Source organism: Hyperolius riggenbachi, chromosome 8, assembly GCF_040937935.1.
Source record: "Hyperolius riggenbachi isolate aHypRig1 chromosome 8, aHypRig1.pri, whole genome shotgun sequence".
Lineage (NCBI taxonomy): Eukaryota > Metazoa > Chordata > Amphibia > Anura > Hyperoliidae > Hyperolius > Hyperolius riggenbachi.
The window spans coordinates 40551916-40577380 of record NC_090653.1 but is presented as its reverse complement, the minus strand read 5'-3'; the positions used below and the strand labels follow the sequence as shown (position 1 = coordinate 40577380).

The window sequence follows — 25465 nt, the reverse complement described above, 5'->3', positions numbered from 1 at the left end:
CAGCCAAAACTCAAGAGATACATTGTGGTAGCCAGCCTCCAGGTTAGTTAGCTAGGCAGTGGTTATTCTTATTAAAACAGTTGAACCCTCTACCTGTTGCTGTTTTATAGTGTGCACTGTGTAGTGAACCTACTTACTTAGTATATATATTATATTGTGTTATTCAGTGCAGCTTTTGATTGCAATTTATTATCAACACATGCAGTGACAGTAATAATACTATTTTGACTTGTGTGGCCACAGACTATATCACTGATTTTGGTTTATCTAAAAGTGTGTTGTGTTATTCAGCTTTTGATTTGATTGCATTACTGTCCACTCACACAGTGACGATGACAGTTCTATTTTGACTCATGTGGCCAGCCCACAGACTATATCACTGTTTGAGGCTTATCTAAAAGTGTGTTGCATTATTCAGTTCAGCTTTTGTGTTGTTTGCATTACCATCCACACACACAGTGACGGTGATAGTACTATTTTGACTCGTTGAGTGATCATGTACATCTAGCTATCTATCTAAATACATACAGTAATACAAATATATAGGTATAGATAGGTATATATACTGTACATTCAATGAACTCATTCACATATACATTATACAGCAGGGGTCTCAAACTCGCGGCCCGTGGGCCATTTGCGGCCCTCGATACAATATTTTGTGTCCCTCGCCGGCAAAAGCTTCCTTATAGTTCGCTTCAGTGCTCCCAAGTAATCCGCCGTATCCCCGCCGCTAAACGAGGGCTGCAGAGCCCCCAAATCGCCGCACGGATCGTCGCCTCTCCCCGCCCCTCTCTGTGAAGGAAGAGTGAGAGGGGCGGGCAGAGGCGGCGATGCGCCGCGATTGTGAAATCCCTTATCCCAGCCTTATCTGAACTTTGCATCCTGCGGCTCCCTAGGTAAATTGAGTTTGAGACTCCTGTTATACAGTATATATATATATATATACATATATATATATATATATATATATATATATATATATGTACTTGTACATATCTATACTGTGTGTATATATATATATATATATATATATATATATATATATATATATATATATATATATATATATATATATATATATATATATATATATATATATATATATATATATATGTATATGTATGTATGTATATGTATATGTATACATATGTATATGTGTGTATATATATATATATATATATATATATATATATATATATATATATATATGTATATGTACATGTATATATATATATATATATATATATATATATATATATATATATATGTATATATATATATATATATATATATATATATATATATATATGTATATATACATACAGTATATGATTTGAGTGTACACAATACATGTTTAACACAAATCGTAACTTTGACCGTGTGGTGTGGCCACGGAATGTAACGGCTTTGTATGGAAATGCTTGTGGGTAATCTATATTATATTACTAAATATGACAACCTGATGGGGTGAGGCGGGAAATTTTGTTGGGGGGCAGCTAAGGTTCGGCATGGTGGGCAGGGCCGGAATTGTACATTTTACCACCCAAGGCCCAGGGTGGAGGGAGCACAGCACAGAATGGGGGGAGCACAGGACCAGTGCTCCACTGCTGGCCCCTGTGGAAGCAAGGCAGCCACGGACTGGGTTTGACTGCTGCGGTTTACCTGTTTGGCAGTTTAACTGCCTTAGTGTGCCAGCCCACTTCTTGCCCCTTGCTTTCTAGTGCCCTAGGCCATGGCCTTTATGGCCTTGCCCCAAATCTGGCCATGGTGGTGGGCAGGGGGCGGTTAAGGCTAGGCTTGTCTGAGAGAGATCTGGACTGCTGGATCATCTCATTCAAGCTTGGCAGACTGCACTATTTTCCCGCCTTACTCCTGCCTCTCTGTGCCTCTCCATAGTCAGGCCAGCGACACATCTGTACAGCCTTTTTCACAAACTGTCACCCGAGGAAGCAAACCCCAATCCCTGCCTGGTGACAGACCTCGTACATGTGTATGAGGCTTCACAGCTAGTTTCCACTACACACTAGGGATGCTCGGAAAATTCCGCGGAATTATGAATTCTGTGATTCCGGCCGGAATTAGGTTAATTCCGATTCCGGTAGTCAAACGGAATTCCGCGGAAATTTTATAATTCCGACGGAATTTTCCGGAATAGCACCAAAAATCTCTCCCTCTCTCCCTCTCTCCATCCATCCACTTATATCATGCAGTAGGGAATTGCAGATTTTCAAAACAGCTTATATACCATAGCTGGGATTTGAACCCAGGACACAGTGTGTAGTAGGTATCTGTCTTAACCTCTAGACCATGACCCACACTACATGCTAAAGCTGGCCTAGCATAAACCATACTTCCATTATGATCAATTCGATAGAAAAAGTAGCATGATTAAGAATTTGTACTTTTTGAAAAGCATGCTTATATACCATAGCTGGGATTTGAACCCAGGACATAGTGTGTAGTAGGTATCTGTCTTAACCTCTAGACCATGACCCACACTACATGCTAAAGCTGGCCTAGCATAAACCATACTTCCATTATGATCAATTCGATAGAAAAAGTTGCATGATTAAGGATTTGTACTTTTTGAAAAGCATGCTTATATATGGAGAGAGAGAGAGAGAGAGAGAGAGAGAGAGAGAGAGAGATTTTAAAATTTTTCAGACGGAATTCCGTTTAAGTCGGAATTCCGCGGAACTGCCCCGGTATACCGTCGGAATGGAATGGTAACGGAATTTCTATATGACGGAATGTGGAATTGTGCCGGAAACGGAAATGGGCTATTCCGACCATGCCTGCTACACACTTGCATTTTATGTGTGATAAATGACATGCAAATTTTTGAATAGAAAGAAATAAAAATATGCAAATTCTCAGATGCGGATAAACATCTTCCATCCCCTTTTTTTGGTTGATTGTTTTGCATTATACATGTGGAGCAGTTGAGAATGATTAAGCGCAATTCTGACGCTAACTAGTGCAGCATGCAAAAAATGCAGTGGGCTGTCAGGGTTTTAACCTAAGGAAAAGGAAGCCTCTTGACCCTAATAAGGCTACCCTCGCTGTCCACCATCAGGACCCCCAGGAGCGCTCCCATACAGCGCCTGCATGAGCACGGCCACGCTTGCGCAATAAGCAAGAACCACTCATGCAGGAGGGGCTCTGTGCTACTGCGCAGGCGCAGCCGTGCTCATGCAGGCACAGCGCAGCTCATGCAGCTGCTGCACAGTCATGCTCGTAACAGAGGAGGAGTGTGGCCCCGATGTTAAAGGGGGGCCCCGGCAAGAAGTGGGGAACCAGAGGACAGTGAGGAAAGCCTCAAAAGGATCCAGAGGCTTCCCTCCTTAGGTAGGTATGAGTTTCAAGCCCATTGATTTTCATTAACTTGGGAATCACAAGAAATTTTCAACTTTTCGATATAACAAAGTGTGATACTGAAATTTGGATTGAACTATATGTTATGTGGTTTCTTAAGGTGACGGATCCGCTTAAGCATGCAAGTAAATACAAGAAAAGCAGCAGGTTGTGGTAGGACTGGTACTTCCACAAATGCTGCACTAAGCTCCAGGCTGTTTGTCTCATAGTTTTTTTATAGGCATTACTAATTTTACACCCCAGGCTGTGATAAATATCTGCTTCTGATTCTCAGTTAGAAGGCTAGTGTGCACACCAAGAGCGATTCAGACCACTTTTCAGATCACCAGCGCTGTTTGAAAAGCACTTGGCTACTGAAACCCTATGAGGGTGTTCCCACAGCAGCGTTGTGATATTTCTAAAATTCGCAAACGCGCTGCATGTAGCATTTTTTGGAGCGAATCAGCTTGAATGAATGAGCAAAAACGCTCATTCATTCAAAAAACACCTTGAAAATCGCTTCACAAAATCACTATCGCAAATTGCTAAGTGCTAGTGATTGCAATTATGGTGTGCACTAGCCCAGAGGTGGCTTTGTGAATGTTTTCTGTAAAGCATTGCAGCAATAGTGTTGGTGCCATGTTGTTGTTGTTTTCTTTAAAGGATACATCCGCGCATTTAAAAAAAAAAAAATATCCACTTACCTGGGGCTTCCTACAGCAGAGGAACAGAGTTATGTAACTACCGTATATACTCGGATACAAGTCGACCTCGTGTATAAGTCGACCCCAATATTTCACTCTCTTAAGCTGGATTTTTTAATTGTCTCAAGTATAAGTCTATCCAGCAAAGTTAATGGCTGCACTTGGGCACCAGAATGGGTTAATGACTACACTGCATAAAGCATTGTAGCCATTAACCCCTCCTGGCCTCCTAGTGCAGCCAATAACTCCTCCAGGCCCCCAGCCATTATCCCTCTGATCTGTCCCAATGTCCCTATCAGTGTGGCAAGTATCCGTGTTTACTTGATCCCACTTTCTGTGCAGTCAGTATGTGTTCCCCTGCCCTCTTTCAGTGTGGCCAATCTGTCATTCTGTTCCCCTTCATTGCAGCCAGTATTTATCACCAGGTTACTTTACAGTGTGGCAAGCATGCGCTCTCCTGCCACTATGTGTCAGTATGTGTCCCCCTGCTTGCCCTATATTGTGGTACTAGATCCTTTAGTATAGACTCCTCTAAGTCCCGTATAAACTTTTTTTTTTTTTAACAAACCCCTCTCCCCCCTCCCCCCCAGAGTTGCAGCGGGCAGCGTTCTCTGAGCTCCATCCTTGCGTACTTTCCTGATAGAGTGACACGCAGTCACTTCAGTGAAAGCAGCCACTCACAGATTAAATCGCCGGGTGCAGCATCCTCTTATCTCTTGTACTCCTGCCGCCGCCGGTCTGTGAGCATTAGCAAAGCTTCGGCTGCCAGTATCATGTGACCAGTGTCATGTGACTTCGGAAGGCGGAAGCCCGAGCGATGCTCATGCTAAATGCTCACAAACCAGCGTGAGTGAGAGAGGCTGCTGCACCCGGCGATTTATCTGTGAGCGGCAGTTACGTCACCCATGCTGCACATACCGGTAATTACACGGGGAGGATAGAGAGAGGCGGCAATCCCTTTAGGTGGTGGTGGGTAGGTTGGAGGGAGGCGGGATCAAAGTGCACTGGTGCCCGCATTGCTGCAGCAAGGGGAGAGAGAATGGTGTCGTCCTAGCTATAAGGCAAGAAATTTAGGACTACTCGTGTATAAGTCCCCCCCCCCCCCCCCCACTTTTGCACTATGAGTCAGTCCTAAATTTCTCGACCTATAGCCGAGTATATACGGGTATATGGATTTTTCTTCTGAAAAATGTGTTTAATTGACTCTAAACTTTATTCCCATCCTTCAAATTGATATATTTCTTATTTTCAAATATTAATATGAAGGAAAATGAACCAGGATAGAAAGGACCAGTGTGGTTTGAATTATAAACCAACATATTTTTCTAATGAAATCTTTATAGTATGCACGACTGGGGGGGGGTGTCAGCGGTGTGGCAAGGGTGTGCCTTAAATGTCCATCTTTCTGATCTCAAAAAGTTGGGAGGTATGAGACTATGATTATGCTAGGTTTACATTGTGAGCTCCTCTAAGGATAGTCAGTGACATGACTATGGCCTCAATTCACTAAGCTTATCTCCTGTCTTTAATAACGTTTCTAGATTGATCCCCATGGTGATGAGGCATATAGTATTCAGGAAACATTTTATCTCAGGCAAACATAAAGTTAACTCTTCTGTCTTTAAGTTAACTCTTCTGTCTTTAAGTTAACTCTTCAATCCTTAAAATAACTCCAGAATTCTAAAGTTAAAGACAGGCTGTTAATTGACTGCGTGTGAAAATAACTACAGAGGAGGTAACTTAACTACAGAGGAGGTAACTTAAGGAATGAAGAGATAAGATAACTCTCTCACTGCGTGGTGGCAAGTTTTCTCTTGCTTTATTATCTCCAGCATGATCTTAGTGAATTGAGGCCTATGTATTCTGCAGTAGATGCAGACGGTGCAAAAGATACCAGTGCTGTATAAATGCATAAGAATAAAGTTGCGTTGTTAGGTTTTTTTTTTTTTTTCCCTTCCTTTGTCTTCTGGAAGGTTCCAGCCAGTTTGAGAAGCTGACTGGAACTGAGGTAAATGACCTACTAGAACCGCCTCTTCTGGGCACAGAGCCAGCTCCAACATAGCTGACGTAATCACTGATCATGACTGCTTTGTATGTAAAATAAAATATGTGATCTAGTGACACAAAGGAAAAACAATCACCGAAATATTGGTGTAGCGTCCAGCCAGTCGTGTACTGCTGACATTTTCCCTAATCTGAATCCTAATAACTTCAAACTGTTTATGCTGTACATCTGGTGTATACAACTGTACCGATAAGTCTGAGCACTGCTTGATAGTGTTGGCAGGACATGTTAGCCGGCAAATGGTTCCCGCCAAACATGCACTACTCGCATCATGCTATAGTGCCATTTTTTTACCCTCCACCGTGAAGTCAGGTGGGACAGGACGGCCAATTAGACCTGATCACCAACTGGGCCACGCCCCCCCCCCCCCCCCCTTCCTAAAATGCACGATCCCGACTGTGATATTCCCTCTGCCTGTTGTCAGTGTAGGGAGAGGAGCTGCTGCTGCAGATCGTGGGACAGTGAGAGGTAGTCTGTTTATTTGAAATTGTGCTGTGTAGCTGCTTCCTAGGTGCTCTGCTACTTGCTGTTTACCAGCTAGGGACTCCCAATATTCCTTTTGAGCAGTGGCGTAGCTAAGGAGCTGTGGGCCCCGATGCAAGTTTTACAATGGGGCCCCCCAAGCACTCTATACATAACAATTGATTCGGCGTGCCAAAACCTGCCAATGGGGACTACAGTGTCAGAGGTGCAAGAAGGGGATGGGGAGCAGTTTGTTAATGATTACCACTATTAGTATATATTCTGTAGTATAGATATCTCAATATCTATAGAAGTGATTATTATGAGCACTGGACCAATAGAGAGCTAATATTGTAGTTGAGGGAGGGCCCCTCTGGCCCAGGGGCCTCGATGCGGTCCCTACCTCTGCACCCCCTATTGCTACACCCCTGCTTTTGAGGACTCATCCTGAGTAGATATGATGTATTTATGATACTGTGCTCTGTAGTTGTTTCAAAGGTGCTCTGCTACTTGTAGTGCACCAGCTAGGTACCCCCCCCCCCCCAATAGTCCTTTTGAGGACACATCCTGATCACAAAAATTATTTTGCTATCTGACACTGCTGTACTTAGGGGCATGGCTAGGGAGCTATGGGCCCCGGTGCGAGTTTTACATGGGGCCCCTCAACGCTCTGTACTTAACAATTGATACGGCGCATCAAAACCTGCCAATAGCAACTACAGTATCAGTGGTGCAAGAAGGGGTTAGGGAACAGTGTGCTAATGATTATTATCATTCAAAGCATTTATAGACGTGATCATTACATGCACAGGGCCAATAAAGAGCTAAAAGTGCAGTTGAGGAAGGGCCCCTACGGGATCCCTCTGACCCAAGGGCACTGGTTTGGTCGGGACCTCTGCAACCTCTTTTGCTACGCCACTGACTGTACTGATTTGTTTTTGTTGCTTTTGTGTGGTGTGGTGTGTAATAGCAAGCAACACAACACTCCCCTATACATTGTAGTGTGTGGCTGTATCATTGTTAAAGCCCACTGTCACAAAAAGTAATTTATTGGCGTTTGTGACAAGCTGCATGCTGCGTTACCCCTACACCCTACACAGCATCACAGCACCACTTGTTTGACTGACCGTACTGTAAAAAAAAAAAAATAACGTGTGACAGACATTTGTGAAAAAATCCCTTTGCTGGTCACTGCCTGCTGTGCATGGAATGTATACCGGAGCAGTTAATAAAAAACGCGGCCAAAAATGTGTGCAATTTAAATAGCAGGCAAGGGGCTACCCGCTATGCTATTTAGTGGGCGGCTCTGATTAAATTGTTATTTGCATTTTTATTGTTAGCAGGCGGTTCTGATTAGCGCTATTTAGCCAGCAGCTCCGAATAAATTGCTACTTAACATTTTTTATTTAGCTGGAGGCTCCAATTAAATTGTTATTTAGAGGTTACGGTTAGGCAGCACCGGTGGGGAAGGGGGGGGGGGGCATGGAGAGGGGTCTTAGGGTTAGGCACCACTAGTGTTAGGAAACTCCAAGGGGATACTTAGGGTTAGTTACCACCAGGGAGGTCTTAGGGTCAGGCACCATAGGGGGGTCTTAGGGTTAGGCACCACAAGGACGATCTTGGGATTAGGCACCACCAGGGATACTTAGGTTTAGGCACCACCAAGGAGGTCTTAGAGTTAGGAACCATCAGGGGGGTCTCAGGGTTAGGCACCACCAGGGGGGTCTTAGGATTAGGCACCACCAGGGGTACTTAGGGTTAGGCACCCTCAGAGGGTCTTAGGATTAAGTGCCACTAGTGGGATCTTAGGGTTAGGCACCACCAGGGAGGTCTTAGGGTTAGGCACCATCAACGGGGTCTTAGGTTTAGGTGCCACCACGGGGATCTTAGAGGTAGGCACCACCGGGGGGGGGGGGTATTAAGTTTAGGCATCGGAAGAGGGAGGGTTCTGTGTGAGAGTGGGGTTAGGTTTAGCCATAGTAAAATATCAGTAAATATTACAAATATTCTACTGTAGAAATTCAGTAGTAGAATATTGCAAATTTAACCATTTCAGCCTGAGGGATGTGTTCACCTTATGGACGAGAGGAATTTTCACATTTCAGCACTCTTCCCTTTCATTCCCCAAAAACATGATCACTACTTATCACAACAAAATGATCTATACCTTGTTTTTTTCACCACCAATTAGGCTTTCTTTGGGTGTTTCATTATGCTAAGTATTTTATTCTAAATGCATTTTAATGGGAATAATAAGAAAAAAATGGAAAAAACTCCTTAGTTCTCAGTTTTTGGCAATTTTAAAATAATATCTTGCAAGTACACACTACGAGCTGATAGGAGAACGCTAACACAGGTGTTGGAGAAAAAAACGGTTCGCTCACTCTGTTTAAAATATGTAAATCAAATGACCAGAGGTGGCGCTCACAGCAATGTCACATCTATGTTACTGTTCAGATGCCTAAGGCAGATATAAGCAGAACGGCGCAATTCCAAATTCTACCATCCACTATGACAGAGAAACATACACCGCACAGTTACTGTGCTTCACTGAGGACATATACATACACCACCTATCACAGAGTCAATGATCAAATAAGGTAGTCCACTTCCAAACTCCACATTAAAAAGCTACATTTCGAGAGAAGCATATACACTAGAGTCACTCTATGTTTCACTGTATGAAACATTTTTCATATTCAGCATATAATTCCTATTTTTCCATGTCTATGCATAAAGCTTGACCATGTAGATGGAATAAAACACCACCACCACCACACCCTAAGTCAGCAACTCACCGTGTGGTGCGACCTATGCCAGGTCTATTCGGGCCTTGGGACTGTTCCCTGGCCGTCCCTCACCCAGTGGCAATGGCTGTAATCTTCCTTAAGCTTGTATCCTCGTCCCATGTACCTCAATAAAAAAAGGGCTCCTAGTAGTGTAAAACTGCACTTTTAGATAGAACTTTAACCACTTCGCAACTGAGGGGTTTTACCCCTGAAACACCACCAGAGCAATTTTCACCTTTCAGCACTCCTTCCATTCATTGGTCTATATTTTTCTTATTACTTATCGCAATGAAATTAACTATATCTTGTTTTTTTCACCACCAATTAGGCTTTCTTTAGGTGGGACATTATGCCAAGAATTATTTTATTTTAAATGTGTTTTAATGGGAAAATAGGAAAAAATGTGGGAAAAAAAAATCATTATTTTTCAGTTTTCGGCCATTATAGTTTTTAAATAATGCATGCTACTGTAATTAAAATCTATGAAATGTATTTGCCCATTTGTCCCGGTTATTACACCTTTTAAATTATGTCCCTATCACAATGTTTGGCGCCAATATTTTATTTGGAAATAAAGGTGCATTTTTTCAGTTTTGCGTCCATCCCTAATTACAAGCCTATAGTTTATAAAGTAACAGTGTTATACCCTCTTGACATAAATATTTAAAGAGTTCAGTTCCTAAGGGAAATATTTATGCATTTTTTTTTATTGTAATTATTTTTTTATTACAAAAAAAAATAAATAAATTGGGGAGTGTGGGAGGTAATGAGTTAATTTATAGTGTAAAACAATATATTTGTATATGAAAAATGCTTTTGGGTGTAGTTTTACTACTATACAGTACTTTTTTGTTTATGCGACCTGTAAGCGTCGGAAGGACGCTTACAGGAAGTTCAGTGAGGCTGGCAAACTTTTTTTTTTTCACAATGATCGCGCTGCTTCTCATAGAAGCAGCCAATCATTGCTGGGGGGCTTAGATCAACGAATGGGAACGGTTTTTCCCATTCATTGATCTCCGGGTGAGTGGCTGGCGGCGTGTACAAGCGCGGGAGCATGCGCACGAGCGAGCGGGAGCACGGACAGCGGTGGTAGCGGTGGGAGGTGTGGATATCTATGCCCCTGGTGGGGAAGGGGTGGAAAAAGGGGCGTAGATATCCGCACCTGCGGTGGTAAAGTGGTTAAAATACCCCACAGTAGCTATACTTCACTGAGGAGATATACATAGGCCACCTATCACAGAGTCAATTATCATATAAGATATTCCACTTGCAAACTGCACATTAAAAAGTAACATTTTGAGAGAAGCATATACACACAAGTCTCTATGTTTCACTGGATCAAATGTTTTCATATTCAGCATATAATTCCTATTTTTCTTTGTCTGTGCATAAAGTTTGACCACGTAGATGGAATAAAACACCACCACCACACCCTAAGTCAGCAACTCACCGTGTGGTGCGACCTATGCCAGGTCTATTCAGGCCTTGGGACTGTTCCCTGGTCGTCCCTCACCCAGTGGCAATGGCTGTAATCTTCCTTAAAGAGAACCCGAGGTGGGTTTGAAGAATATTATCTGCATACAGAGGCTGGATCTGCGTATACAGCCCAGCCTCTGTTGCTATCCCAAACCCCCCTAAGGTCCCCCTGCACTCTGCAATCCCTCATAAATCACAGCCCTGCTGCTGACAAACAGCTTGTCAGAGCTGGCTGTGTTTATCTCTATAGTGTCAGTCTTCTGCTCTCCCCGCCTCCTGCAGAACTCTAGTCCCCGCCTGCATCCCTTCCCTCCCTGCTGATTGGAGGGAAGGGACGGGGGCAGGGACCGGAGCTATGCAGGAGGCGGGGGAGCAGCTGAGACTGACACTACAGATGTAAACACAGCCTCACAGCATGGCTGTGATTTATGAGGGATTGCAGAGTGCAGGGGGACCTTAGTGGGGTTTGGGATAGCAACACAGGCTGGGCTGTATAGGCAGATCCAGCCTCTGTATGCAGATAACATTCTTTAAACGCACCTCAGGTTCTCTTTAAGCTTGTATCCTCGTCCCATATACCTCAACAAAAAAGGCTCCCAATAGTGTAAAACTGCGACTTTAATTAAAACTTTAAAATACAATACTACTCCTGGGAGTAGGAAAATTGGAGAACCTACAAATATATCTCAGGAGGTGTCTGGCTCCTAGCCTCTGATGAGTCGTTGATCGACAAAACTAGTTGGGTTGGGTCAGACACGGAAGAGATCTATATGTGGAGGGCGGCGTGACCAGGAGTGAAGGGGATCGGCGGTACCGAGCGTGCGGCGGTAACGCCCCTCTAGATCAAGGGATCGCTTTGCCTACCTGCCTGCATAATGGGGGAGAGCCCGGGATACTCCATGCGCTAATACCCATGTGGAATCTGTAAGTGCAATTGTATTTTAAAGTTTTAATTAAAGTCGCAGTTTTACACTATTGGGAGCCTTTTTTGTTGAGGTATATGGGACGAGGATACAAGCTTAAGGAAGATTACAGCCATTGCCACTGGGTGAGGGACGACCAGGGAACAGCCCCAAGGCCTGAATAGACCTGGCATAGGTCGCACCACATGGTGAGTTGCTGTCTTAGGGTGTGGTGGTGGTGTTTTATTCCATCTACGTGGTCAAGCTTTATGCATAGACATGGAAAAATAGGAATTATATGCTGAATATGAAAATTTTTTCATCCAGTGAAACATAGAGAGTGACTCTAGTGTATATGCTTCTCTCGAAACTTAGCTTTTTAATGTGGAGTTTGGAAGTGAACAACCTTATTTGATCATTGACTCTGTGATAGGTGGTGTATGTATATATCCGCAGTGAAGCACAGAAACTGTGCGGTGTATGTTTCTCTGTCATAGTGGATGGTAGAATTTGGAATTGCGCCGTTCTGCTTTTATCTGCCTTAGTCATCTGAACAGTAAAATAATATCTGCTACTGTAATTAAAACCCACAAATTTGATATACCCACTTGGTTTGGTTACTAAAACATTTTAAAATTTTCCCTAGTACAATGTATGGTGACAATATTTTATTTGGAAATAAAGTTGCATTTTTTTTCAGTTTTATATCCATCACTAATTTTAAACAAATAATTGAATATTAATATACCCTCTTGACATACATATTAAAACATTTTAGTCCCTAATGTATGTAGGTGTAATTTTACTATTTGACCACAAGATGTCCTGTATAATAAGTACGCTAAATGGGAAGTAATGCGTGGCTGTTACACTTCGGAAGTGACGCAGGCATTTCATTGATGCCGGCGATCACGAGGGCCTAGAGGGGAGTTGAGTGAATGGGAACAAAGTCCCATTCATTAATCTAATGATCAGCAGTGAAAACGAGCTAATGGGAGGCAGCGCAGCGGCACCATTTCAGAATGATCACTATTTTTGAACAAAAAAAACACTGATGATTCTCGCTGTACAAGAACGGAAAGGCTTAGGGGACTTCTGTCCCCTGCCACAAATCCCCCCTGTCACCGGGCTTTCAGCAGCGTAACTTGTGAATGACTGTTGTAGGAGATGTCTGTATTTGGGAACAGCTATAGATACAACAATGACACTATGGAAACAAAAGGCCCTACTGCATGCAAAAATGTTTATTTATATGATTTTCTACACTGAATAAACTGTTGTCTATTTTCAGTTCTAGCTTGATGAGAAACATTTGTTCTACATTAAGGTCGCCATCAACAAGTTACATTTTCATTCTTTTTTTATTTATTTTTTTAAACATATCTCTCCATTTTTTAGATCACTTAAATAGAACCACAATTAATCATATTATCAGATTTTCAAAAAAAATAATCAAGATGTATTGGCTGAAATAAAAGTTTCCTTCATTAACTCTATTAACTCTATTATTCATGTCCTCTCGCTTCTTAAAACTTAATATGTGTAAAACAGAACTAATCATTTTTCCACCGTCTCTGTCCACCTCTCTGCCTGAAGTTACAATTAACCACTTTGTCCTTTGCTACAGTATATCTACGTCAGCTGTGGCTCTCTCCAAGCCACAGCGACGTAGATATACTGACCTGCTTGCAGCCCTGTTGTGCAGGAACAGGTGCGCTTCAGAGCGCACCTCCTGGCACTAACAGCTGCAATACTAATTGGCGAAAGGGAAAATGTTCCCTTGTAGCCAATTAGTAACCCCTCCATGGATGAACGATCACCGCTGTAGCAAACAGCGTGATCATTCATCTCTCCCCCTCCGTGGTCGGATCTGCTAAAAAAAAAAAGGATTAGAAGCAGCCTGACTCACCTTTTCCTGTTCCAGCGACCAGCCTGCAGCCCAAGCCTCCGATCGCCGCTCTGCACGCAGCCCTGTGATGCTGAACAGCCGAGTCCCGGCTTGATGACGTCATCAAGCCGGGACCCGGTAACCGGCATCACAGGGCTGCGTGCAGAGCGGCGATCGGAGGCTTGGGCTGCAGGCTGATCGCTGGAATGAGATAAGGTGAGTCAGGCTGCTTTCTAATCCTTTTTTTTAACAGATCTGGCCACCGAGGGGGCTGCCTGGGTGGGGGGTGGGGCATCTGGCTGGCTCCTATGGGGGTGCGTGGACCCCTGGTGGGGGGTGGGGGGTAAAATGTGCAGCTGGGGGGGGGGGGACAATAAAATAAGAGGGGGTACAATTTTATTTTATGTTTATAATTTTATACTGGGGGCAGATCTGGCTATAATGGTGGGGGGCCCTAATCCAGGGTGCACCCGCTAATCCTGAGGGCGCATCTGGCTATAATGGGGGACCACTATTCCTGGGGACACATATGGACACATGAGGGGCAGCAATCCTGGGGATACATCTATCTATCTATGCTGGGAGGTGCCAAACACAGAGGACACATTGGGCTATACTGGGGGTGACTGATATTGGGGACACATCTGGCTATAAGGGGGGGGTCTGATACTTGGGACAAATTTTGCTATCTATACTGGGGGACATAATACTGGTGACATGTTTTTATCTCCTGTGGTACTTTTTATTTTTAAACTGGAATTGATAAAAACTGAGAAAAAATGCATTTTTTTCATTTTCCCCCTCTTTTTCCCATTAAAATGCATAGAAAACTTTTTTGGTCTAGGGATAAAATACCCGCCAATGAAAGTCTAGTTTGTCCTGAAAAAAACGATACCTAGATCATTTAGGTGTCATGAGTAAGGATAAAGTTATGGCTGATTAAAAAGGGACACCACTAAAGTGTCAAAACTGCTCTGGTCAATAAGGGGAAAACAAGTTCTGGATGCGAAGTGGTTAATGTTAATAACACTCCCATAACTTCAGTTCCCAAAGCTCGGTGCTTGGGGGTAATATTCGACTCATCTCTCTCTTTTATTCCTCATGTTCACTCCATAACCAGCTCCTGCCATCTCCAACTCAAAAACATATCTCGCATCCGACCTTTTCTCACTGAAGACACAACTAAAATGTTAATGCATGCTCTTATAATTTCTCGTCTGGACTACTGCAACATACTACTTTGTGGACTACCTTCTAACAGACTGGCCCCACTCCAGTCGGTACTGAACTCAGCTGCTCGTCTCATTCATCTTTCTTCTCGATCTTCCTCTGACCGACCCTCTCTGCCAAGCTCTTTACTGGTTGCAAATTAACCAGAGGATCCAGTTCAAACTCCTAACCCTCACCTTCAAAGCTCGCCACAATCTCTCTCCCCGGTACATATCCTCACTAATCTCCAGATACAAACCCAATCGCAATCTCAGATCGGCACATGATCTTCTGTTGTCCTCCTAGAATTACCGCCTCACATTCACGTTTACAAGATTGCATGTGCTTCATCCCTCCTCTGGAATGCCCTCCCACAACACATTCGTCACTCGCCAACCTTTGTTACCTTTAAAGGCTCTCTAAAAACTAATTTGTTCCGACAAGCATATGCGCTACCTTAGGCCACTTCCCTTTGTCCTAAGACCAAATTGCACTCCTACTTAGGTATCCTAAAACACACAGCCTCTATATATTTTATCGTATACTACCCCTCCTCTTGTTTCCCCCCATTCCCTTTAGATTGTAAGCTCACAAGGGCAGGGCTCTCTCCCCCTTTTGTGTCTTGGAAATCATAATACATTTTATTTATCATGTTACTTTCATCACTGTCATTACCACTTCTGTATTTTGTATTCTGTATGCTGTATCATTTTTTGTATTTTGTCACTAATTATGTATCTTGTATATTGGTGTACACCATTGTCTGTATTATGTACCCCATGTTTGTTTATTACTTTGTACAGCGCCACGGAATATGCTGGTGCTTTATAAATCAATAATAATAATTAACAAACAGATGTGCAAATGTATCAGCTGTTAATTGATCAACAGGTCTGACCTTGGAGTTGACCACAGCGGTTTCTATTTCCCACTTAGCAGAGCTTAGAGTAGTTTCCAAATAATTTGCACAGGTAAATGGCAATTATACTCACCCAAAGGAGAGGTGATGATTCTGAGCTGCATGTACTGTACACTAAAGAAAGGATGGGAAGGTAGAACAGGAGGCCAACCACTGAAGAAGAGTACAATAGCAATCAGCTAAAAACATCACCTGCTATTCCCCAGAGCACAGTGAGATCCAAAGGACAAAACATATCTTTACAAATATCCCACCCTCACCCAAAAGTATAATACACAAATGTTACAGATAATAGAAGTCTTAAGCCTCATCTACACGGTACAATTTTCCATCAGATTGGATCTATTAGACAGATCTATTAGATAATTTCCAACAGGTCCAATTGGATTGCATTAGATTTTGCAATACATTTTGGGTACTTATCAAAGCAAAATCTATCGCAAAATTGATCTGAAACAATTTGGATGTCTACACACAATTCAATTTCTTATTAGATCCATCCAATAGATCTGTCAAGCTTATGGAAAATTGTGCCATGTACATGAGGCTTAAGTAGTTCTCTATTTTGAGATATCTCACTGGATGTTGATTTTAAAGCCTCATCTACACGGTACAATTAGCCATCAGATAGACAGATCTTTTAGATGGATCTAATAAAAAATTGAATTTTGTGTAGACATCCAAATTGTTTCAGATCAATGTTGCGATAGATTTTGCTTTGATAAGTTCCCAAAATCTATTGTCAAATCTAACGCAATCCGATTGGACCTGTTGGAAATTATCTAACAGATCCGTCTAATAGATCCAATCTGATGAAAAATTGTACCGTGTAGATGAGGCTTAAAAGAAGCCTGCCATCTGCTGGGCATATGGAGTATTTCTGAGTTAGTCCTAACTCTATATTTCATATATACTGTAACTGTACAAAATTGAAATTGTACATATTGGTTTCAGCCCCCCAAAAAGGGGTCAGGTCTTAATAAAGGGATACTGTATCTGTTAGATACTAAAATGCAGTCCTCTATTATTATTTTTTTCTTTTGTTTTCAGGAAGCAAGTGGAGTTATGGATCAAAATACCTGTAAGTCTGTTATGCTTTTGGCAGAGAAGAAATTCAAGGATGAAAAGAAAGAAAAGGATTCCTACTATTGTTTCCCGTTTCTGTGCCGTAAGATCAGAAATTACATGCTACAATTGTAACAAATATCTTCCTGTAAAGTTTAGCAATTCTTATTTTTTAAGTTAAACTTAAAGGGAACCTTAACTGAGAGGGATATGGATGTATCCTTTTAAACAATACCAGTTGCCTGGCAGTCCTGCTGATCTCGTTGGCTGCAAAACACACAAATTTGCTCACTTCCAGCTAAAGCAATTTCCTACCTTTATCTGGTCAGCAGGCGCCAGTCAGCCAATCAGGTGTACTGTCATACACCCTTTGCCTGCCGTACCAAATCTAGCAGGAATTGCATAAATTAGCATTCAGGTGGGAGGCTTTGGTTGGACGCAATCGTGGATTGCATCTGTTACAGGGACACCCCGTGTTGGAACATCTCCCACACTAACCACTCACCTGTCAACCGCATCCTGGAAGCTGCAAAAAAAGAAATTTAAAATCACACACATTGGTTCGCACGACAGCCAGGGCCCCCAGTCTCTCTCACTGGCTGGGGCCCCCAAACCACCATGCGATACCTAGAGAGAAGTGCTGTATCTTTGGCTGCAGTAGTGGCTGAATCACACACCTGAAACAAGCATGCAGCTTATCCAGTCTGACTTCAGTCAGAGCACCTGATCTGCATGCTTGTTGAGGGGCTGTGGCCAAAAGTATTAGACACACAGGATCAGCAGGTGAGTCAGGCAACTGGTATTATTTTAAGAGGAAAAAACTCTATATCCTACTTAAGGTTCCCTTTAAAGAGACACTGAAGCGAAAAAAAATTATGATATTATGATTTGTATGTGTAGTACAGCTAAGAAATAAAACATTAAGATCAGATACATCAGTCTAATTGTTTCCAGTACAGGAAGAGTTGAGAAACTCCAGTTGTTATCTCTATGCTAACAAGCCATTAAGCTCTCCGACTAAGTTAGTCTTGGAGAGGGCTGTTATCTGACTTTTATTATCTCAAGTGTTATTGTACCGTTTACTTTTTCTCTGCTAGAGGAGAGGTCATTACTTCACAGACTGCTCTGAAAGACTCATTTTGAATGCTGAGTGTTGTGTAATCTGCACATATTATAGAATAATGCAATGTTAGAAAAAACACTATATACCTGAAAATAAAAATTTTGAGAATATTTTCTTTGCTGCTAATCTTCTAGTAATTATTCATAGTACACAACCAATTCACTATATCATATTTTTTTTTTCGCTTCAGTGTCTCTTTAAGTCTTTAATTGTTTATTGTGGGTTTGGGAGGAGTGGGCAGGAATTACAGCCATTCCATTTTTTTTTATTTAGCATCAACACATCATGGGCTTGATTCACAAAGCGGTGCTAACCTACTTAGCACGTCTAAAGTCTTTAGACGCGCTAAGCAGGGTGCTAAGTAGGTTAGCTCCAGATTTCTCAATTAGATCGCGTGCTAACTTTGCGCGCGCAAAGTTTTACGCGCGCAAAGTTTTACGCGCGCTAAGTCCCATAGGCTTTTATGGGCACTTCGCGCGGAGTGCCCTGCGCTCTGTGCAGTACGCGCGTAAAGTTTTGCGCGCATAAAGTTTTGCGCGCGTAAAGTTTTATGCGCGAAAAGCTTGTTTAGACGTGCTAAGGGGGTTTTCACAGGAGTGCTAACAGTTAGCACCGCTTTGTGAATCAAGCCCCATATATCAAAGTGTTTATGTCACTTGTTATCCCTATCATAGCCTAGGGACATATGCAGGGAGATCCAGTTAACATGCAAGTTAATACACAACCACAGGGCTATTCCTAGCACATTGTGCTTTATGTAATTCTTATACACAACTGCTAGTTCCATTAAAGTGTACCTGAGGCAGAGTTGGCAGAGCAATCAGAGGTGCTATAAATTATCCTATCCAGCCAGCATTTGTAACCAGATACAATACCTAATATGCGTTTCTCTTACTATTACAAACCTGCTACTAGGTTTCCAAGGTTATCCCAGTAGCAACATTTTCCCTGTAGTGCCCCTTTAATGTGCATTGCTTGTAATATGTGCGCTAAGTAAAGCAAATCATGTAGCATGCGTTACAGACCTTGCATAAGTATTAGTACAATTGCCGTGTGCTGTCTGTGCACAGTAAATTTACACAAATTTAGTGAATCAATCCCATTATTTCAGTACATGACCTAGGAATTTGTTATTGGTACTTACAAAACTAATTAACCTTCCTGGCGGTAACCCCGAATGTAGTTCGGGGGAAGCCGCGAAGGAGGATTTCTCGGGCCCTGCTGGGCCGATTTGCATAATTTTTTTCCCTACACGCAGCTAGCACTTTGCTAGCTGCGTGGGCACGCCAATCGCTGCCGCTCCGCGCCGATTCGCCGCTATCCGCCACGCCACCCCCCCCCCCTAGACCCCTTGCGCAGCCTGGCCTATCAGCGCCAGGCAGCGCTGAGGGTTGGATCGGGACTCCCGATGACGTCACAACGTCGATGACGTCGGTGATTCTTTGAACGGGATTTCCTGATCGCAGATCTCTGGAGGCGATCGAAGCAGATGGGGGGATGCCGCTGCACAGCGGCTATCATGTAGCAAGCCCTAGGCACGCTACATGATTTAAAAAATTTTTTTTTAAAAACTGCTGCGCTGCCCCCTGGCGGTTTTTAATAGACCGCCAGGAGGGTTAATGTAGGTTACAACCTCCCTATTAGTAATGGGCCGAACCTCCGATTTTAGGTTCGCGAACCGGGTTCGCGAACTTCCGCGGAAGGTTCAGTTCGCGGAAAAGTTCGCGAACCGAAATACACTTCAATGGGGAGGCAAACTTTGAAAAATAAAAAAAATTATGCTGGCCCCAAAAGTGATGGAAAAGATGCTTCAAGGGGTCTAACACCTGGAGGGGGCATGGCGGAGTGGGATACACGCCAAAAGTCCCGGGGAAAAATCTGGATGTGAAGCAAAACAGCGTTTTAAGGGCAGAAATCACATTGAATGCTAAATTGCAGGCCTAACGTGCTTTCAAACATCATGTGTATACGTCAATCAGGTAGTGTAATTAGAGTACTGCTTCACACTGACGCACCAAACTAACTGTGTAACGCACCGCAAGTTACCAGGTGTTTGTGTAGTGACGGCCATGCTGGACTACTGCTCAACATGGCGAGATTGCTCTTCCTCACTCAGTGATGTCAGGTAATATGTGACTGCCTTCTCAACTTTCCATGGCATCGTTAAAAAGCTTACGTTTTGTTTTTAAATTACATTTTCTACTTGTAGCGGTACTTGTTCAGTACCGCTACAATGAGAATCCTATGGAGGCGGGCAAGTCTGGCATTGTGACCCCGGGTAATGGCCGTGGAATGAGGGTTTGAATCCGGTGTGGAGCCTGAGCAACGGCTACCACTACACATCCAAGGAGGGCATGCACGCCCGCCCCGAGGTAGTGACCAAAAATAACAATACAGGAGGACTATCGAGGGCTTGCTGTATTTGAAATGAATGTACTTTAAATCCTTTAACGAGAACCAGTTATGGCGGGCAAAGATGACACCACATTCCTTTCACGAGAATCATATGGAGGCGGGCAAGTCTGACATTGTCACCTCGGGTAATGGGCGGGGAATGAAGGTTGGATTCCGGCCCGAAGTGGGAGCCTATTGAGACCCATGCTGTAGCTGCCCTGACCGTGCTTTGCAGACCAGGCATCTGTGATCAGATGGACCCTTGACCCAGCGGAAGACAAACCAAGTCGAAAGCATTTGCCAAGAATGTCTTACGGAGGGCAAGTTTTTTGCCTTTTTTTTTCAATTGTTTGAAACTGTAGATGGTTGTATTTTTAAATTGTTTTAAAATGTAGATGGTTGTATTTTTAAATTGTTTGAAAATGTAGATGGTTGTATTTTTAAATTGTTTGAAAATGTAGATGGTTATATTTTTAAATGGTTTAAAACTGTATCCATTCAAGTGCAAGTTAAGCACTGACTGCCAGGTATAATGTGCAGTCACAGATGCAGTGAAAGGTATGCAATGACTGCAAACAGCCGTGTGTAGTGACGGGCGTGCTGGACTGGTGCGCACCATGACGAGAGTGCAGGTGATGGTGGCTTTTCAGCCCATATGGTTGCCCGGCTGATGTAGCTGAATGACAGAACAGTGACTGTCCAGCTGATCAAATTTGGTCTGACCATAATGAAACAACGACCTTATTATCTTTGGTGTGCCACCCCCACCCGAGACACTCATATAGCCGGTGGTCATTGCTTCATTGTGATACGCAAGCCCCTTCACCGCGGCAAGGTAATGATCACGAAGGGGGATGGGCACATGTACATGCCTTTTGTTTTTTTGTTGCAGCCGCCTGCAGTTCAGCCAGAAAAATTAGGCAGGCATGTGCACGCCCCAGAAAAATTAGCAGCGGCCTTAAAAATTCTGGAATCCGCCTAGAGTCTTGGACCCTGGTGGTGGTGGCGGAGAAGGCAGTCAAGCAGCCTGCAGGCAGAGATGCAGTGTGTGGGGACTGACTTGGGCTTCGGTCATGCCATAGCCCATAGGGATCCATGCCTCGTTCATTTTGATGAAGGTCAGGTACTGAACACTGTTGCGACTTCTCTTCTCAGTGACAATGCCTCCAGCAGCACTGAAGGTCCTTTCTGACAGGACGCTTGTGGCAGGGCAAGAGAGAAGTTGTATGGCAAATTGGGACAGCTCTGGCCACAGGTCAAGCATGCGCAACCAGTAGAGCAAGGGTTCATCCTCGCTGCTCGCAGTCGCAGTGTGTACATCCACACTTAAGGCCAGGTAGTCGACTACCTGCCGGTCCAGGCGTTGGTGGAGGGTGGATCCCGAAGGGCTACTGCGAGGCGTTGGACTAAAGAATGTCCGCATTTCCGACATCACCCCGAGATCGCTGGAGCGTCCTGTCCTTTCCTGCGTGGACTGGTGAGGAGGAGGAGGAATACTGCCAGTGGTACCTTTATTGCGTTGTACTGTCACATCACCCTTAAATGCATTGCAAAGCATCATTGACAGCTTGTTCTGCAAGTGCTGCATCCTTTCCGCCTTGTGTTGAGTTGCTAACAGGTCTGCCACTTTGTGCCTGTACCGAGGGTCTAGAAGCGTGGCCACCCAGTACAGGTCATTCGCCTTGAGTTTTTTGATACGGGGGTCCCTCAACAGGCTGGACAACATGAAAGAGGCCATCTGCACAAAGTCGGATCCAGAAGTACTCTCCATCTCCTCTTGCTCTTCCACAGTGACATCACGCAACTCCTCTTCCTCCCCCCAGCCACGAACAATACCACGGGAACGTGGAGCAGCAGAAGCCCCCTGTGACGGCTGCTGCGGTTGTTCTTCTGCCGCTGCCGCCTCTTCCTCCTCCACAGAAACACCTTCCTCATAATAATCCGAGTCTGACTCCTCTCCTTCCCCACACGACTCCTCTTCTTCTTTCTCCTCCCCCCTCTGTGGTGCCGCAGGTGTTGAGGAAACCTGTGGTTCGGCTGAAAATTGGTCCCATGACTCCTCCTGCCATAGCTGTTCCTGTTCCCGCTCCTCCACAGCTTCATCCACCACTCTACGCACGGCACGCTCCAGGAAGTAAGCGTAGGGGATCAAGTAGCTGATGGTGCCTTCAGCGCGACTCACCGGGTTGGTCGCCTCCTCAAACGGCCGCATGGTCCTGCATGCATTTCGCATCAGTGTCCAGCTGTTGGGCCACAACATCCCCATCTTCCCAGATTGTGTCCTTCTACTGTAGTTGTACAGGTACTGGGTGACGGCTTTCTCCTGGTCTAGCAGGCGAGAGAACATGAGCAGGGTGGAATTCCAGCGAGTCGGGCTATCACATATCAAGCGTCTCACCGGCAAGTTGTTTTTCCGCTGAATGTCCACAAAGCGTGCCATGGCCGTATAAGACCGCCTGAAATTCCCACACAACTTCCTGGTTTGCTTCAGGACGTCCTCTAAGCCTGGGTACTTTGAGACAAATCTTTGCACGACCAGATTCAGCACATGTGCCATGCAGGGTACATGTGTCAGCTTTCCCAAATTCAAAGCGGAAAGGAGATTGCTGCTGTTATCACACACCACGTTGCCGATTTCCAGCTGGTGCGGGGTCAGCCATTGCTCCACCTGTTTGTTAAGAGCAGCCAGGAGAGCTGCTCCAGTGTGACTCTCCGCTTTGAGGCAAGACATGTCTAAAATTGCGTGACACCGTCGTACCTGGAGAGGAAGAGGAGATGGCAGCACCGCTAGAGTTCAACTGACACTCAGCTGAGGAGGAGGAGGTTGACAGCGAAGAGGATGTAGCTGGAGGAGAAGGGGAGGAGGTGGCAGGAGGCCTGCCTGCAAGCCGTGGAGGTGTGACAAGTCGGTCTGCTGAACAGCCACGTACTCCCTCCTTGCTGCCATCGGTCACCAGGTTGACCCAATGGGCTGTGTACGTAATGTAGCGGCCCTGCCCGTGCTTGGCAGACCAGGCATCCGTGGTCAGGTGGACCCTTGACCCAACGCTCTTCGCAAAAGATGACACCACTTGCCTCTGAACTGCACGGTACAGTTTGGGTATGGCCTTTCGTGAAAAATAAGTGCAGCCTGGTATCTTCCACTGCGGTGTCCCAATGGCCACAAATTTACAGAAAGCCTCTGACTCCACCAGCTTGTATGGTAATAGCTGGCGAGCTAATAGTTCCACCACACCAGCTGTCAGACGCCGGGCAAGAAGGTGACTGGCCGAAATTGGCTTCTTCCGCTCAAAGACTTCCTTCACGGACACCTGGCTACTGCTGTGGGCAGAGGAGCAGGAACCGCTCGAGGGCAGAGGTGGTGTGAAGGAGGGTGGCTGTGAAGGTTCAAGGGAGAAAGCGGATGAAGACGATGCACCTGAAGGAGGAAGAGGATAAGGAGGGTGGCTTGTCTTTTGAGGGGTGCTGCTTTTCCTCAGGCGTTCTTCCCATAGCTGTTTGTGCCTTCTCTCCAGGTGCCTTCGTAAGGCACTTGTCCCTACGTGAGAGTTGGCCTTTCCGTGTTTTTGCTGGCAGAGACAACAAATGGCTTTGCTCCGATCTGAGACACACACGTTAAAAAATTTCCAAACCGCTGAGCCCCCCTGGGGTGATGGCGCCACGGTGGCATCAGCAGCTGACGTTGAAGAGCATGTTGGCTGACTGGCCATAGCTGGCGATACATGGCGCCGGACACTGCCACCAGCTGTTTCTGAGGACGAGCTCCCTCTGCTTCTATCATGGAGTCGTCTCCTCCTACTCCTCTCTGGCTTCCCCTCTGAACTGTCCCCCTGGTCATCTCTTCTATTGGGAACATACGTGGCATCCGTATAATCGTCATCATAATCCTCCTGCCCAGCTTCGCTTTCCTCAAACAACTCGACAACTGCACCAACTTCAGGTGGTTCATCATGCCCCTCCTCACACATTACGTCCATACTATCGCCACCTAACTCAGACGTATGAGGTGGTGTACCTGCGCCTTCTTCTTGTTATTGCAGTAGTGGCTGGGAATCAGTGATTTCACCACCACCACCACCAAATAACTCCTGCGAAGTGTCAAATGCAGCGGATGTGGTGCTTGTACTAGCGCTGGTAGCACTGGCTGCGGGAGATGAGGTCTTCTGTGTTAAATAATCAAGCACGTCCTCACAATTTTGGGAAGTGATGGCACGTGCCTACTTCTGAGCACTGTACTTTGGTCCAGGTCCGCACGAAATCACAGCAACACCACCTCGCACAGACCTGCCAGTGCCAGGTGGCCTTCCTCTGGGTCTTCCTCTACCTCTACCTCTTACCTGCGTAACTCAGACATATGAGCTGGTGAAAATTCATCTGGCTGTAACAACAATGGCTGTGCATCAGTGATTTCACCACTAAATAATTCTTGCGAAGTGTCAAATGCAGCAGAAGTGGTGCTAGTAGTAGCGCTGGTGGCTGAGCAAGATGAGGTGTTCTGTGTCGCTAAATACTCAACCACGTCCTGACAATCTTGGGAGGTGATGGGACGTGCCTTCTTCCGAGCACTGTACTGTGGGCCAGGTCCACACGAAATTACATTTACACGACCTCGCACAGATCTGCCGGGTGGCCTTCCTCTGGCTCTGGCACTACCTCTTCCTCTACCTGTTTTGTCCATATCGGGTATGCACGGAGTGGTATATCACACTGCGTGCACTCATGTAGGTAGGTGGGTTCACTTAACTGCACAGGTATGCGCACTGATGCGGTGGGTTCACTGAACAGAACAGGTATGCAGTGGCGGGTTCACTGAGCAGAACAGGTATGCAGTGGCGGGTTCACTGAGCAGAACAGGTATGCAGTGGCGGGTTCACTGAACACAACAGGTATGCAGTGGCGGGTTCACTGAACAGAACAGGTATACAGTGGCAGGTTCACTGAACAGAACAGGTATACAGTGGCGGGTTCACTGAACAGGTATGCAGTGGCGGGTTCACTGAACAGAACAGGTATACAGTGGCGGGTTCACAGAACAGGTATGCAGTGGCGGGTTCACTGAACACAACAGGTATGCAGTGGCGGGTTCACTGAACAGAACAGGTATACAGTGGC

At 44.8% G+C, this 25465-nt stretch overlaps 1 protein-coding gene across 2 annotated transcripts in view; it reads left to right on the top strand.

The window, feature by feature from the left end:
* Positions 1 to 25465, top strand: part of LOC137528097 (uncharacterized) — a 172699-nt gene that overhangs the window by 2179 nt on the left and 145055 nt on the right. For both annotated transcript variants that reach the window (XM_068249373.1, XM_068249372.1), the window contains exon 2: positions 16822 to 16939. In XM_068249373.1, the coding sequence (XP_068105474.1) occupies positions 16822 to 16939 (118 nt within the window). The remainder of the gene's footprint in view (positions 1 to 16821; positions 16940 to 25465) is intronic.